Below are 14,631 nucleotides of genomic sequence, written 5' to 3' on the forward strand. Positions count from 1 at the left end.
AGGTAAAAGCATAAATTATAATATTATGTGGTTGCATAGGCAAAAAAATAATAATTAAATAGATTTATTGGTTGCATAGATTTTTCTACAGGAAAACTTTAAAGAACATAAAAAAATGAAACGGGATACGAACCCGCGAACTTTGCTTTATCGTGGCATCATTTATTCTATTCATTTGCACATTACTTACATCTCCACTACTATGTGAAATAATGTATCTATTGTCATTTGAAATAACCGAAATAACCATGACATTCTTTATGATATTATGATAAAATTAAATCAGCTGCAAGATGTGTATTATAAAAAAAAACACTGAGTTTTTTAACCGACTTCAAAAAAAAGGAGGAGGTTATCAATTCGGCCGGTATGTTTTTTTTTTTTTTATGTATGTACACCGATTACTCCGAGGTTTCTCAACCGATTCACGTGATTCTTTTTTTGTTCGATGCGGGATGGTGTCGAATTGGTCCCATAAAAATTTTATTCGGATAGGCCCAGTAGTTTTTATTTTATGAGCATTTTTGTCTGTATTTGTAAATGTTGCAAGTGCAAGTTTGAAGTCGGTTGTTTTTAACGCAGTTATTGACTTGTTACTTTTTATAATATGTATTCGGAAAATACTTTAAGTAAAAAATAAATAAATAATTTTGTCTTTAAAACGAAAAGTTCTGGATAAACATCGAAGTCTTGGTCCGATTTGTGACATAGCTGAGCTTGTGTCTTTGATAGCACTTAAATCATCTAGAATGCTGTGTAAGTAAAGGAAATGCTTTTAGAAATCTATTGAGCTTTGAATCTTTTTGATGTATCTTTTGTAGATTTATTTCAATAATACTTGATACAAAGTAGAGTAAAAATTCATTGGACTTACATTTGGCTTTTTTAATAAATTAACCTATTACCGAAAAACAAAGGAAAAAATAGGTGCTACGAAATTAATAGCTAGGTATTAATTTTGTTAAATAAACGATATATCTGGTTATTTATTAAAAAGAAGTTATTTATAAAGAACTAGCTGTGCTCCGCGGTTTCACCCGCTTTGCTCTGCTCCTGTTGGTTTGTTAATGATATATAGGTAGCCTTCCTCGATAATGGGCTATCTAACACCGAAAGAATTTTTCAAATCGGACCAGTACTTCCTGAGTTTAGCGCGTTCAAACTAATAAACTCTTTAACTTTATAATATTAAGTATAGATTCAAAAAATAACAAAAACTATTCATCAAAAAAAGATGACTACCTATTCCTGATAAACTAAAAAAACGAACTAAATACGTCAAAAATACTTACTAAAACTTGAAAAACATAACTTCTCTTTAATAGCAGTTGAGCAACAAAGCCATTAGCAAATTTGTTTACCAACGGACGTCATTGAATTCCAAATTGATCGAAGATGCAGGGAATTCTCGTCTTAACGGTATATACATAAATGTATAGTAACCAGGCTGAATATCCGAAGCTATATGTTTTAATTTAGCTTGCGCACCTGTTAATTAAGTTTAACGTCAGCTTTATGCCTCAGTATATAAAGTGGATATATGAGCGGTGCGGTTTCTTTATAAAATGATGCAGATATGAGACAAAATTGAGGTCTGTAAAAATATTAACTGATGAAAATAAGATTGGAATTTATGTTTTGTATGGCCAAAATTATTGGAACGATTTTAATAATTATTTCACGTAGAAGCAACTTTACGAACTTATTACGAAGTGTGTGAAATATAAAAAAAAGACGTGTGGCACTCGGGGACTGCCGCGGTAAAGCTATTGCATAGCATGCCTTCAAGCCACACCTCCGAGCCCGTCGGAGTGGGGAGCGTGAGGTTTTTTCGTTACGTAATTTCTCGATTCGGTCCCCGCGCTCAAGGCCCGCGATAGAAGCTATGCAATAGCTTAAAAATTTGATCGCACTTTTCCGATTTTCTTACATGACATTAAATTAAATTTATTTTTTGTATAACATTAAACGATCTTATAATCATCACTGTGTGTGCCAGATATAATACCTACCGACATAAAAATTAAACATGCGGGTTTTCGACTTTCGTTTTAATACGCGAACGAAGCCTCAGGTCGAATGCTAGTATTAAATAATTAACTGTAGTAACCAATTTAAATACAACCACTGATAAGATGTCATAACTAATTAATGATGAAGTAAAAACTTCTCAAGCTTAATTGTTTAATTATTACCCTAACAAATTGAACGTCTACAATTCTCAACACATCGAGATAAATTCTAATACACTCTGATTTAGCTTTCCCCATTAACTTGAATACAAAGTAATCAAAAAGTTAACACGACAAGATAGCATAATTCCATCTTCTACCAACATATGAAGAAAAACACATACAATTTTAAACTCTAATTACAACCATCAGAGCTCAAATTTCCCTAACCATTAAATCATGAAATGCTACTTCACAAAATAGCCTTTATGCCTCTAAAAATAAGGCCCATTCCATTAATTGCAAACGACACGTAGTCACTTGGTTCGTTAATAAATTTCATACAACTTTTAATGGTAGGCCGAAGCTTTTTATAATTTTCAACGGGAACTTTTTCCGGGAGCGTATTCGGAGTAATAATTTCTTATTCGTGGCGAAGTTTAATTTGTAAATGAAGCGTCTTTGGGAATTTTTAAGACTTTTGTGAAGTACGTATGGCCTATTTAGCAATTCTTTTAGCGGAACATCGAACGACGAACAATGAGTTAAGTTCTTTTTCTTTGAGCACTTGGCAGAGCTCTAATTCTTGTAAGTAGACGTCGAGTATCTTTATGAATAGACATTTAAAGTATCTACGTTAACTGATTATTATAAAAGAACATGTTCTTCAAATATATTAAACACTAGCTGCTCCGCGCGGTTTCACCCCCGTGGCTCCACTCCTGTTGGTCGTAGCTTGATGATATAACCCCTATAACCTTCCTCGATAAATGGGCTATCTAACACCGAAAGAATTTTTCAAATCGGGCCAGTAGTTCCCGAGATTAGCGCGTTCAAACAAACAAACTCTTCAGCTTTATAATATTAGTATAGATTTATATATTATATTGTAATAAAGAGTATTTTATCACTGAATCGCACAAACGAATTACAACATAATAATATAATCATTATCAAGTAACAATATTGTTAACTATATGCCAATTTAAATAACCCGACTACAAATTTAATGAGAACCATTCCCATAATATTGGCGGTCTCATTATATACCGTTGATTCGTCACATATCGTTACAGTAATCACTAATCATAACAATATTGCATTTACTGATTTAGCTAACCAAAATTAGGTCTGATTATGTATTATATAATTTAAAGGCTGTAAGAGGTTAGGATTGCTATGTGTGTAATGTAAAGTTCATTGTTTATTTTCATTTCATTTGTAAAATTCTTATTCTAGCCTTTGTCACATATGTACATATTATTTTACTACCTATTGGTGTACGTTTTAATTGGCGTATCTTAGTATCTATTCATTTCAAAAATTGTGTCACTAGCTGTAAGGTACCTTTTATAAATTAAAAATGAAACCCGTTTCACGTTGTCACGGCATCACGTGTGAACGGGTGGACCGATTTCGATAATTCTTTTTTTAAGTAATATTCCTTGAAGTACGAGGATGGTTCTTATGTAGAGAAAACGTAAATATGTACCACGGGCGAATCGTGCCATAAATTGGTAGAATATAACCATAATTTAAATGTTATATCAAGGTCATAAACTCCATTTAAAATTCTGTTTTGTGTTCTTGTTCCTACACTTTAAGATGCAGCGACACTTCTCAATGTCTTTTTCGCCTTTGCGTACCTATCAGACAGAATATATTATAAAAGAAACTAAAAATACACGCTTCAATAAGATGAACTCTTGTTACCAATCCTTGATAAATTATAAATTGTCTGAATAAATATGTGCTTTGAAAGTGGGTCAAAATCGAATCTAAATTATTTGGTTACATGCTTCTTACAAATGCTAAAATTTGTGAGGGCGTAAATATGTTTTCTACTCTATCGCGAAAACTACTGGACGGATTTGGATGAAACTTTACAGTAATATAATTTATAATCAGTTTAAAAGATAAGCTATAGAAATACTTAGCTGAATTAATATTATGTAACATAGTAAAGCAAATATAAATGTATTAAAAAAATCGTTCTGCAAAGCGGTAACTAAAAGCTTAAACTTTAACTCAACATTGGAATCCTTTCAACGTTCATAGATAATCTCAACATCTATCAAACTCGCTAACTCCTCTCAAGACAGAATTACGGTTTGATAATTTCAACGAAACTTCCGCGAACTGTATTTACTTCACAATTTAGGCGGGTTAGTGACGAGTTTCATTAAAATGAGAATTGTATACTTACAAATATTATATTAAATGCCAAAGTAGATAGAGATCTTATAGCTATTGTAGAGTAGAGTAGGATGATAAATAGGATGTTTATTTTACTGAATCATACAAGCTTACAGACCGGATTTCAGTGAAACTTCGTTATTTGGTTGTTATAGTTATGCTTAAGAAAAATGTACTAGATTTGCCCTTGGTTTTATCGGCAAAATAAACAGAATTTAACCACGCGAATTTAAACGCGAAATGTTTTTGACATTTAACATTATTATCAGCCAGTAATATAATTCACACTACTATTATAATATATCCTAACGAAGCATCCTAAATGAACTTGTAGAGATTAAACCATTTCTCATAAGGAATATACCTACCTGTGTCTACAAATAAATACTACAATTTTCAAGCTTACCTTCCAACCCTTAAATTAAATATATACACAAAAAACCGCTCGTTCATAACCAGCCTAACGAAACTCGAAACGTATTTATAGCACACTTATTCAGCCATAGAGTGAGATTGGCCAAGTTTCGGATAATTATTGTACACTGCTAATTGGCATGAGTTGTCGCTATTCGTTACTTTCAACCCTTCTTGCTTCGGGCTATTTCATTTATCCCTTTAGAACTTGGGAACTAAAAACTTATTTCAGTGTTTTAGAGATTAAATAACGAGATTGTTCTTGATTCTTGAAATTCATTTGTTTTTTTGGAATTTGTAACTTACTAGCTTTTCGCCCGCGGCTTCGACGATGTAGTTAAAGAAAAACCCTACGTCCATATTCAAGTCTCGAGCTATCTTTAAACCAAATGTCATACAAATCGGTTCAGTGATTTAATTATGAAGAAGAGAAAAACATACAAAGTTACTTTAGTTAGGTTTAACTGAATCTATATACTTTTTTTTAAATATCAGTTCATAAAAATAAGTGGGTCATCACTACATAGTATAAAACAAAGTCGCTTTCTCTGTCTCTATGTCCCTATATCCCTTTGTATGCTTAAATCTTTAAAACTACGCAACGGATTTAGATGCGGTTTTTTTAATAGATAGAGTGTTTCAAGAGGCAGGTTTTAGTATATAATTTGTATATAAGTTGTAAATAAAACACGTAAGTATAAAAACACGGTTTATTATCTAAATGCGTGTAAAATAAAGGCACTTTAGTATACATTTAGTCTTTCTTAAACTCACAGTTACATAAATACATTAATTTGTTAAAACTAACTTTGAATCATTTTATCGTTCTTTGGCTACATTTCATTTTACATGAAATTCATATTATTTGTCACTAATTTTAGCGATTTAGCGATTAAGCTAATATAATTTTTTGAAGTGAAACTTCTTTAGGCACGTTGAGAGTCAAATTTCAAGTCGCGTCATGGCAATGCCGTCACGTCATGGAGTATGACGATGATTTTTGTATCTTTGTATCTTGCGAAAGAAGTTTCACTTCTGACACGTGTGCTCGGCACACACGCTCTTTTTTAAGTAATATATGAATGTAATCACTATTTACAATAAACACTAGTGCTATTGTTCGACTTTTCTCACAGTTCCCGTACTAGTTTCAGTATCATTAGATGAACCTGACGTAGAATGTTCCAATTGACTATCACTTTTACCGCTACCACTACTTTTAACTCTACTCAAAATCGCTCCAGCCTTTTTTCGTTTCTGTTTCACTTTCACCGCCTTTTCTGGAGGTCTATTAATACTTTCACTTCTATTTTTTAACTTATTTAAACTGAAATTTGGTTTTATTTGCGCAGTTTGTTCCAAATTCGTTACGTCTGGAAGTAATAAGTCAGTTACGCAAACGTAATCACTACTTTTTTGTGTCTGTACTGTGTTTAATTTCACTGGAACGATTTCTACTTTGCGTAATATTGTATCTGGGCCTTTTGAGTCTAAAACATCTTCTGTAGGTGATTCTACTCCACCGACTAATTCTTTTAAAAGCTTATCTTCAAAATCGTCATCGATGTCATCGATTTCATCGTCATCGTCTGAATAGTATGACGAAAATGATGTGACTGAACCGGAATGAAAGTCGTCGGGTAAACGAACTCTTGGTGCGTTTGATGGGATTTCTACTTGGCTTAAAGACGGTTGTATGATAATTTTTGGTTCCGATGTAGACGCTATTATTACTCGCGGAAATTCTCTTTGTGTTGAAGGTTCGATTTGTCGGTTTACTTTTAAGTCAATTCTATTTTCAATAGATTTAGATTTTTCGGAATGCGTCAAATCATCAATATTTTCATAATTCGAGTTCTCATTTATCTTTCTCGGCGCGTCGAAAGAGGAAAGTAATTTGGTGTTCTTGTACGCGAGGCGCCGCTCTAAAGTTGTAGTTCTGGGCGGCGGTAGAGGCGGAACTTTTCTGTCTGTTTGGCTGTCGATATAACCGAAAGTTTGTAAACTCGGTTGTAAGGAAAGTCTTTTCTGTGACTTCGGAAAGTCGGGGAGCACTTTCGGAAAGTTTCTGCGTTTAATTGTTAATAACGCTTCTTCCGGTGTTAAAAGTGGAGTTTGTTTATCATCGCGGGATGTTACGTTGATTTCGTTTCGGAATGTGATGGGAGGAAGTATATCCATTGTTTCTTTTTGCATTTGTCTCATTAATTGTTCATAATTTACGTCCGTAACAGGATCAGATGTGGAATGCTTGTGTGATATTTTTAAAGGCCTATTTTGTAGGGAAAGCGTCACTTCGTTTGTATATATTTGATTTTGTGTTTGTGTACTTTCTGTAGTTTTTGGTTTGGAAACTTTTGAGTATGTATCGTCTCCAACTGTTTTTGATCTTTGCAATTTGTTTACTTGTACTCCTTTTTCTATGCAATCAAAAGATTTGGACAATTCTATTGGTTCTTGTTTTAATATGGAGTTTGTTCTTGCAGCGGGTGTTGCATCGATAGCTACAGATACTTTTTTGGATTTAGCACTATCTTTGCTTTTAATAGATTCATTCGATTTACTAGTTTTCCCCACTGAAAGTTTACTAATCGACGATTGTGAATCTAACGCGGACGTCGAAGTAGTCTTTTCGGAGGTTTTATTTCTAAAATTCTTTGCCAATAAATTGGATTGTGTCACATCTATTTTGTCAGCTTTATTCTTCTTTTCTGTTAATAATTCCTCAGATCGTGTGAATTGTTTATTTTTTTCACTTTCCGAATTGGATTTTCTCAAAATACTCGGTGAACATCGATGCATAACTTCATTTGTGATCCAATCTCTAACTTTAGTGTGCGCATCTAACGTACTAGTCGACAAATGGCGTCGTAACTGAAACCGTTCTCTAAACCCGCCGGAATCATCAGATTTCGGCGTTTTACACTCCTTAACTTTCTTTTTCTGTATTTTCATGGACTTTATAACGCTGCAGCCATTTTTGAGCTTGCGTAAAGCGCTTTCGGAACTTTTCTGTCCGATTACATCTACTTCACCTATTTCCGAAGGACGCTCTAAGGCTCGGAGTCGTTTCCGCTTTTTGAAATACAATACACCGCATATACTTATGTTGAACGCTAAGAATAGAATTGTGAGGGAAATAATGAGCGTGACTGTGTTATTTGAAGTTTTTGCTATAGTTAAGTTAAAAGTTGGTTTTTGTGTAGTGTAGATATATGGGGTTTTTAAGGGTGGGATTGGTCTTGATGGGGTTTTAATGGCTTGTATTTCACGGTATATGTTGTCTGTATCGGGTCTGTATTGAGGTGGGTTTGGTCGCAGTTTGCCGTAAAGGGGTTGGCTATAGTCGGTGTGGACTACGGGCGGGTAGATCGATTTTCTGATTGTTTCTGAAAATGAAAAATTAAAGTTGTTATAATTACACGTTATGAATAAACATAATTATGAAAACGCGTATTATAAGGTTTGTTATTATTTTTAAAATTACAAATACTGGCAGCATACTGATAATAACTTTAAAATATTTTATAAATTAATAAATGTACAAAACTAGAGTTCCGTTACTATTTTGATGTCAATATTGAAATTTCTAACCAATTTACAAGGTTCTTAATAACTTTAATTATTATTATTAATAATTATCACGACTCGACAAAAAAATTTTTGTTCTTTGTCCTAAAGTTTATACTATTATTTTCCAGTTAGTTATGCACAAAAACGAAAAGAAAATACCTTTTTTCGGTATAAAGTTTGCTTTTGTGATAGTTATAATTATAATACTAATTTTTCAATTTTTTCATAAATTTTAATTGATTTTAATATTTTTAAAAAGACCGCGCGGTGAGAGTGGGATATTAACGTTTACACTGTGCCGCTAGATGGCACCCGAGTGATAAACAACCATCAGGTATTATTTACAAGCCCAGAATAACTTAAAATGTCGTCACGAAAGTGCAAATACGATGCTGATGCATTTTGTTTTATATGTGGTCAATTTATTAAAGTTCGAGACGTGAAATATGAACTAAAGACATCTCACGTTCTCTGTGAAGCCTATGAAGCATATTTTGACTGTCCTGTACGGAATCAAGATAAGCCATGGGCTCCACATGTTGCTTGTAGATATTGTAAAAGGTGTTTGGAAGGAAAGGCAAATTCCAATTACAAATTTTAAGGCCATGGGCTGCAGGATGTCATTAAAAGTACATATGCTGCATGCTCATTTGGATAAATTTAAAAACAATATGGGAGCCTATTCCGAAGAGCAAGGAGAACGTTTCCATCAGGACATCATGAATTTTGAACAACGCTATCAAGGCCAATACAATGAAAACATGATGGGCGACTATATTTGGGGTTTATTGAGAGAAAGAACATAAAAGAAAAAGTAAAAGTGTGCACTTTTAAGTTATTTTCCACATTTCTGTAAGCTAATTTGATAGTAAAACTTAATAAAAATAATAAACATTTTTATTTCAATAGTTTTATTTTCAATCAAAAATTAAAATCCGAGATTTTTAAAAATTTCCTTCAATCAGTCTTCTAAGCACAAAAGCAAAGTTTTTCATGCCATATATTTTTTTTCCGTCTAATTACGACCTAAACTACGAAATTTAATGCTTTGCAATCAAAGTCAAATTTCATGGTGACCCGTTGTTATTGATATCTCCCTACCAAAATTCTAAAAGAAACTAACCTATACCACACCATATTATGTTTTTAAACAATATAAATAACTCTATCTTGAAGCGGGATTTGAACCCCCATCTTTTTTCTTTATTTATACACCATTTTAATACAATAAATTAAAAATTAAACTAACCTATAGGTCTATGTGTGACTCTATTCCTTTGCGTAGTAGTTGTCGGAGTGAACGCATATAAAGGATCAACAACATATCTGCTCAATTTATTAGGTAAAGTATCAAGCCAGAAGGATGTGTAGTTCGATCTGTATAGACTGTTTATTGATGGCGGTATATCTGTAAATAATATTAATTTTAGTATGAATATGAGCAAGGGGAATGGAATAAAATGTTTTATAAAAAAAAATTATTCGGAAACAATGAGGCATATTGTTTGTTGAATTGTATTTTATTCAAAGAACTTTCAAGAGATGTATTCAATGTTGATTTTATTACGAAAAATCTCTACAATAATTTATAAATTATTGAAGAATGAATAAAAATCAAAATTTGAGATTAGGTACTAAAGGAAAAAATGGAATTAGTTTTCAATATTTATTTTCCTTAGAGTAAAAAAGACGAGATCTGTAACAATGAATGTAAAAAAAGCTCTAATAAGTTTAAATTTTAAATGTTGTTCAATTCAATTGAATTAGCTACCTTTTTACACGCTTTATATTAGCTTCACCTGTATGTTTGTAAGTTTGTAAACGACTTCTTTGGGCGCGATTTTGACCCACTTTAAACGGCCAGATTTCGTTCAAACTTTGTAGATTTATTGAGGACCAATGACAATACACTTATTTGATAAAAATGTCTATTTTTTAGTTCGGTTTTCTATAAAAAGGGTGTTTTTTAGTTTTTTAAACTATTATATTTGTTTTAAGAAACTTACCCAACCGTAAATAAGGTTGATGTGCGACATTATATTCGGGCCATTCTACATTGTATTGATTCCACACTTTTCTATCCAAAGTGTAGTATTCGTTCACGCTCTGGGTGTTGGGTGATCTGTAAAACGATTTATTTTTAGATAAGTTGTTATTATTATTATTAAATTTTATATATTTTATTTCAAAGTAGTGGGAAAGATTTCCAATACATTTGGTACAATTTACCAAAAAATTATCTACATTAAAATATTAATATCAACGTTTTATTACACGTAATGCCGTCTGCGGTTATTTTGTGGAATTTTCTTCAATCAAAATTTAGTTTTATTTATTTGTCTACGTAAGGGGGCATTCATAAATTACGTGAGGTGTTTTAGGGGGGAAGGGGGTCAAATGTCATCTCATTTGACGTTCGGGAGCAAGAGACATTTCCAAAAAAATGTCTCTTGCTACGCGCGTTGTGAAAAGGAAAAATTTCTTACGAAAAGTTGTCACCACACTTTTTGCTAGAGTTGTAAGCCGTGCGGCGTGCGCGTGGTTCTCTGTCTGTCTCTTTCTGATTTAACGCTTTGTTCCATCCGGATGTCCCTTGATATCGCTCAAGTTTTTAACCCGTGACGCGTCCGGCGCACAGCCGGCACCGATCCCGATAGTGTCAAGGGAGTTCACGAAATCTAGCTTTTTTATGACTACCGAGTTTGAAAATTTTATTTACCCTATTGTTCTATAATTATATGCCATGTATGATATATTTTTGGAAAGAGGAAGAAACTAGTTATAGCATAAAAATGTAATCATGACGATATATTTTTTCTATAAAATTATAAAAAATTGATTTTCTTTTGTTTTAATTTTAATTGCTTACATACTAACACTTACATGATAATGCTGAGTCATCAAATGATCATATTCACGTTTTCATATCACTACACGATTGCCAAATACATTCACTTATATTTTCACACATTTAACACAACGTATTTCACTATGAATAATAACAAATCTCCATTATTCACAAACAAGAAAAAAAGCGCCATTTTGCGTCTTCCGCACTGAAAAGTTGAGACACTTTTTCACTGAGTATTCTTCAAATATCCCTAAAACCAATATCATAAACGTATTCTACGTAAAATTTCCAGTAATATACGTCTCAATTATCACTCATCTAATTATTCCTCTCGGCATAATTCACAATTCAAATATTCGTTGAACAAGACAAATGTCACAAACTATGGCCGATGACGCAACTCAATCAATGATTCACTTTTTTTTTTATTTTGTGGTTTTGGTCTCTATTGCCTGTCTCGGAGTCGTGTCGATTCGAATTATAAATGTTTAAGGCATAGAGAAATATTTTTTATACTGGAAACATTCACTTGTAAGAACTACAGGTGACCTTCAAAGTCATTGGCCGCGTTATGAACAGTCGTTGTTACGCAGGACGCTACAGTACCATTTTGAGTTACGATTAACCGTCTGTACATAGGACGCGTCACGGGTTAAGTTATTGCATAGCTTTCATTGCGGGCTTTGAGCGCGGGTACCGAATCGTAACGAAAAAACCTCACGCTCCCTACTCCGACAGGCACGGAGGTGTGGCTTGAAGGCACAGACATGTATATTTAAGCAATAGCTTTACCGCAGCAGTCCTCGAGTGACACACGTCTTTTTCTTTTTACAATGCTAAATCAATGCGCAAGTGCACGCAATAGCTACGCTTTGTGTGTCGAAAAGATTAAAACACGCGACGCGCGCGGCGTTTTTATTGTTGTCACATAAGATAATCCATACTAATATTATAAATGCGAAAGTAAGGGCGTGTCCACATGTACACGGCACGGCGCCGTCAACGCACAACGATGCGATGTCGCGGCGCAGTGTGTTGCCGCGTCGTAGAAATTAACGTTGCCGTATCGTAAAAATTCACGTCACTATGCCGCAACGTTATAGGGCACGGCAGCCTTGGCAGAGAAGTGGCAGTCTGTAGCACAGTGTGATCAGAATTACCAGAATTCTGCGATTTTAGCAGAATATGAACCCTGATTTAGGGCTTAGCATAATACGCCGCACAATAGATAAAGTTGACAATTTTTAGCAGAATCTTAATAATCTTAACATAATTCAACATTTATTGTAAGTTAACTAGGTTTCATTGAAATAATTGTGCTAGAAACATAGAAAAATCTATCATTTCCATTTTATGTAACGTTTTTGTTGGTGTGTTTGCCTTGGCCACCCTTCAGCAGAGCAGAAATTCAGGATTTTTTTAAATGTTTAGTATATTTTAGCAGATTAACCAAGCAACTAGCAGAATTTCTGCGGGGGTCATATTCTGCTAAAATCGCAGAATTTTGTTAAATCTGATCACACTGTGCTACAGACTGCCACTTCTCTGCCAAGGCTGCCGTGCCCTGTAACTTTGCGGCATAGTGACGTGAATTTTTACGATACGGCAACGTTAATTTCTACGACGCGGCAACGCACCGCGCCGCGACATCGCATCGTTGCGCGTTGACGGCGCCGTGCCGTGTACATGTGGACACGCCCTAACTCTGTCTGTCTGTCTGCTACTCAATCACGCCTAAACTACTGAACCAATTTTCATGAAATTTGGTATGGAGATATTTTAATACCCGAGAAATGACATAGGCTACTTTTTATCCCGGGAAAATGACGCAATCCCGTAAATCCCACGGGAACGGGAACTATACAGGTTTTTCTTTGACTGCGCGGGCAAAGCCGCGGACGGAAACCTAGTATATTATATCTACAAGAAGCTTATGCCATAGGTATACTATAAAAAGAGTACGCAGGCTACAGATGAGCGTAAAATTTATAAATTTTAAAAACTCACCCATTCTTAACAAAATTAGTCCACAGTCTCATAACAACTTCACTCAACAGTTTTTCCCGCAGGGTATATTCTGAGTGAAGATGTGTAGTAGCCCCTCCTAGTGGTATTCCCAAAACGTAGGGCATTTCTTCGCCGTGGACGCTTTTGTTGAGCTAGAATAAGTGTTCATTAAATTAATATTTATTTAACATACAAGCATAATCTTAATATAATATACAAATCTCGTGTCACAATGTTTGTCCTCAATGGACTCCTAAACCACTTAACCGATTAATAAAATTCGCACACCATGTGCAGTTCGATCCAACTTGAGAGATAGGATAGTTTAAATATGTAAGTACCACGGGCGAAGCCGGGGCGGACCGCTAGTAATTATATAAAGAACTTATCTGATATGAATTAAACTGATGAAAGAATAGTAAGCTTAAACGTAAACAAATTGTATTTAAATTCTGTAAAAATCGGATGGTACTGCAAAAAATTTCAACTTTAGAAAGAACCGGTAATTGTTTATCTAAAATAACTATAATTGTATTTGAACTTGATAAACATATATAAACATTACCTCACATTAATCTAGATATACGTAACTAAGATAACACACATCGTGTTTTGTAAATTTTATTAAAGTTGATCTTCACAATAAATAAATTCTTATCCACATTATTCTGTGTTATATCAATTATAAAATCATTCCACAATTAAAAGTATACACAATATAATATCATTTAAAATAATTAAGTTTTAAATTTAAATTGTTTCATAATAATGTTTTCATCAGAATTAATTAACTGCAACATGGGTTTTCAGTAAGGCCGTTATCTATAATTTTCAGGTGGAATTTTTATGTATTCATACCATAATATTGAATACTAATTGCTCACCCCGGTTTTACTTGGGTTTTGGTCGGGTTATAAAATACCACATAATGTAAAACATAACCAAAAGCCATCTCTATGTTTTTAAATGTTTACTTTATCAAAGACAATCTACCAAATAGTTTAATTCCTTGCTTACTTACAAATTCAAAGGAAATTCCTATCCGACATATTTTATATTTCACCACAGTAAAAAGCAGATTATATCTCTCTTAATATATTTTTCTCTAGCCCCATCTTCAGAAACAAAAATCATATCATAAAAGCGCTCTATTATGACATGACAGAAAGACATACAAACACTTTCGCATTTATAATACTAGCAAAAATAGCTTACTAACTATGAATATATTTGAAACATAAATTGCATTTGTCCCATACCCCACAACTTATTTAAAAGTTAAATTATAATACCGTACATAAAATGGACTCATTTCCTCAGTTAATTATTAAAACGGAAACGGACTGTTTGTTCCAACTTTTGCGAGCAAAAAAGCTTTAAAATAAATAAAAAAAACTCTAGTATTTGAATCTTTTCTAT

The 14,631-nt window shown here is 33.4% G+C and overlaps 1 protein-coding gene across 1 annotated transcript in view; it reads right to left on the minus strand.

The window, feature by feature from the left end:
• Positions 1 to 5,875: 5,875 nt before the first annotated feature.
• LOC149910004 (uncharacterized) overlaps positions 5,876 to 14,631 on the minus strand; it is a 39,349-nt gene continuing 30,593 nt past the window's right edge. The window contains exons 9-12 of the mRNA XM_090120105.1: positions 13,213 to 13,364; positions 10,361 to 10,476; positions 9,604 to 9,762; positions 5,876 to 8,170 (exon numbers count right to left, since the gene is read on the minus strand). Of these exons, the coding sequence (XP_089976231.1) occupies positions 5,895 to 8,170; positions 9,604 to 9,762; positions 10,361 to 10,476; positions 13,213 to 13,364 (2,703 nt within the window). The 3' untranslated portion in view covers positions 5,876 to 5,894. The remainder of the gene's footprint in view (positions 8,171 to 9,603; positions 9,763 to 10,360; positions 10,477 to 13,212; positions 13,365 to 14,631) is intronic.

This window comes from Colias eurytheme, chromosome 3 (genome assembly GCF_061535395.1).
Source record: "Colias eurytheme isolate Ceu_HAF_F1 chromosome 3, ilColEury1 Martin Lab GWU primary, whole genome shotgun sequence".
Classification (NCBI taxonomy): domain Eukaryota; kingdom Metazoa; phylum Arthropoda; class Insecta; order Lepidoptera; family Pieridae; genus Colias; species Colias eurytheme.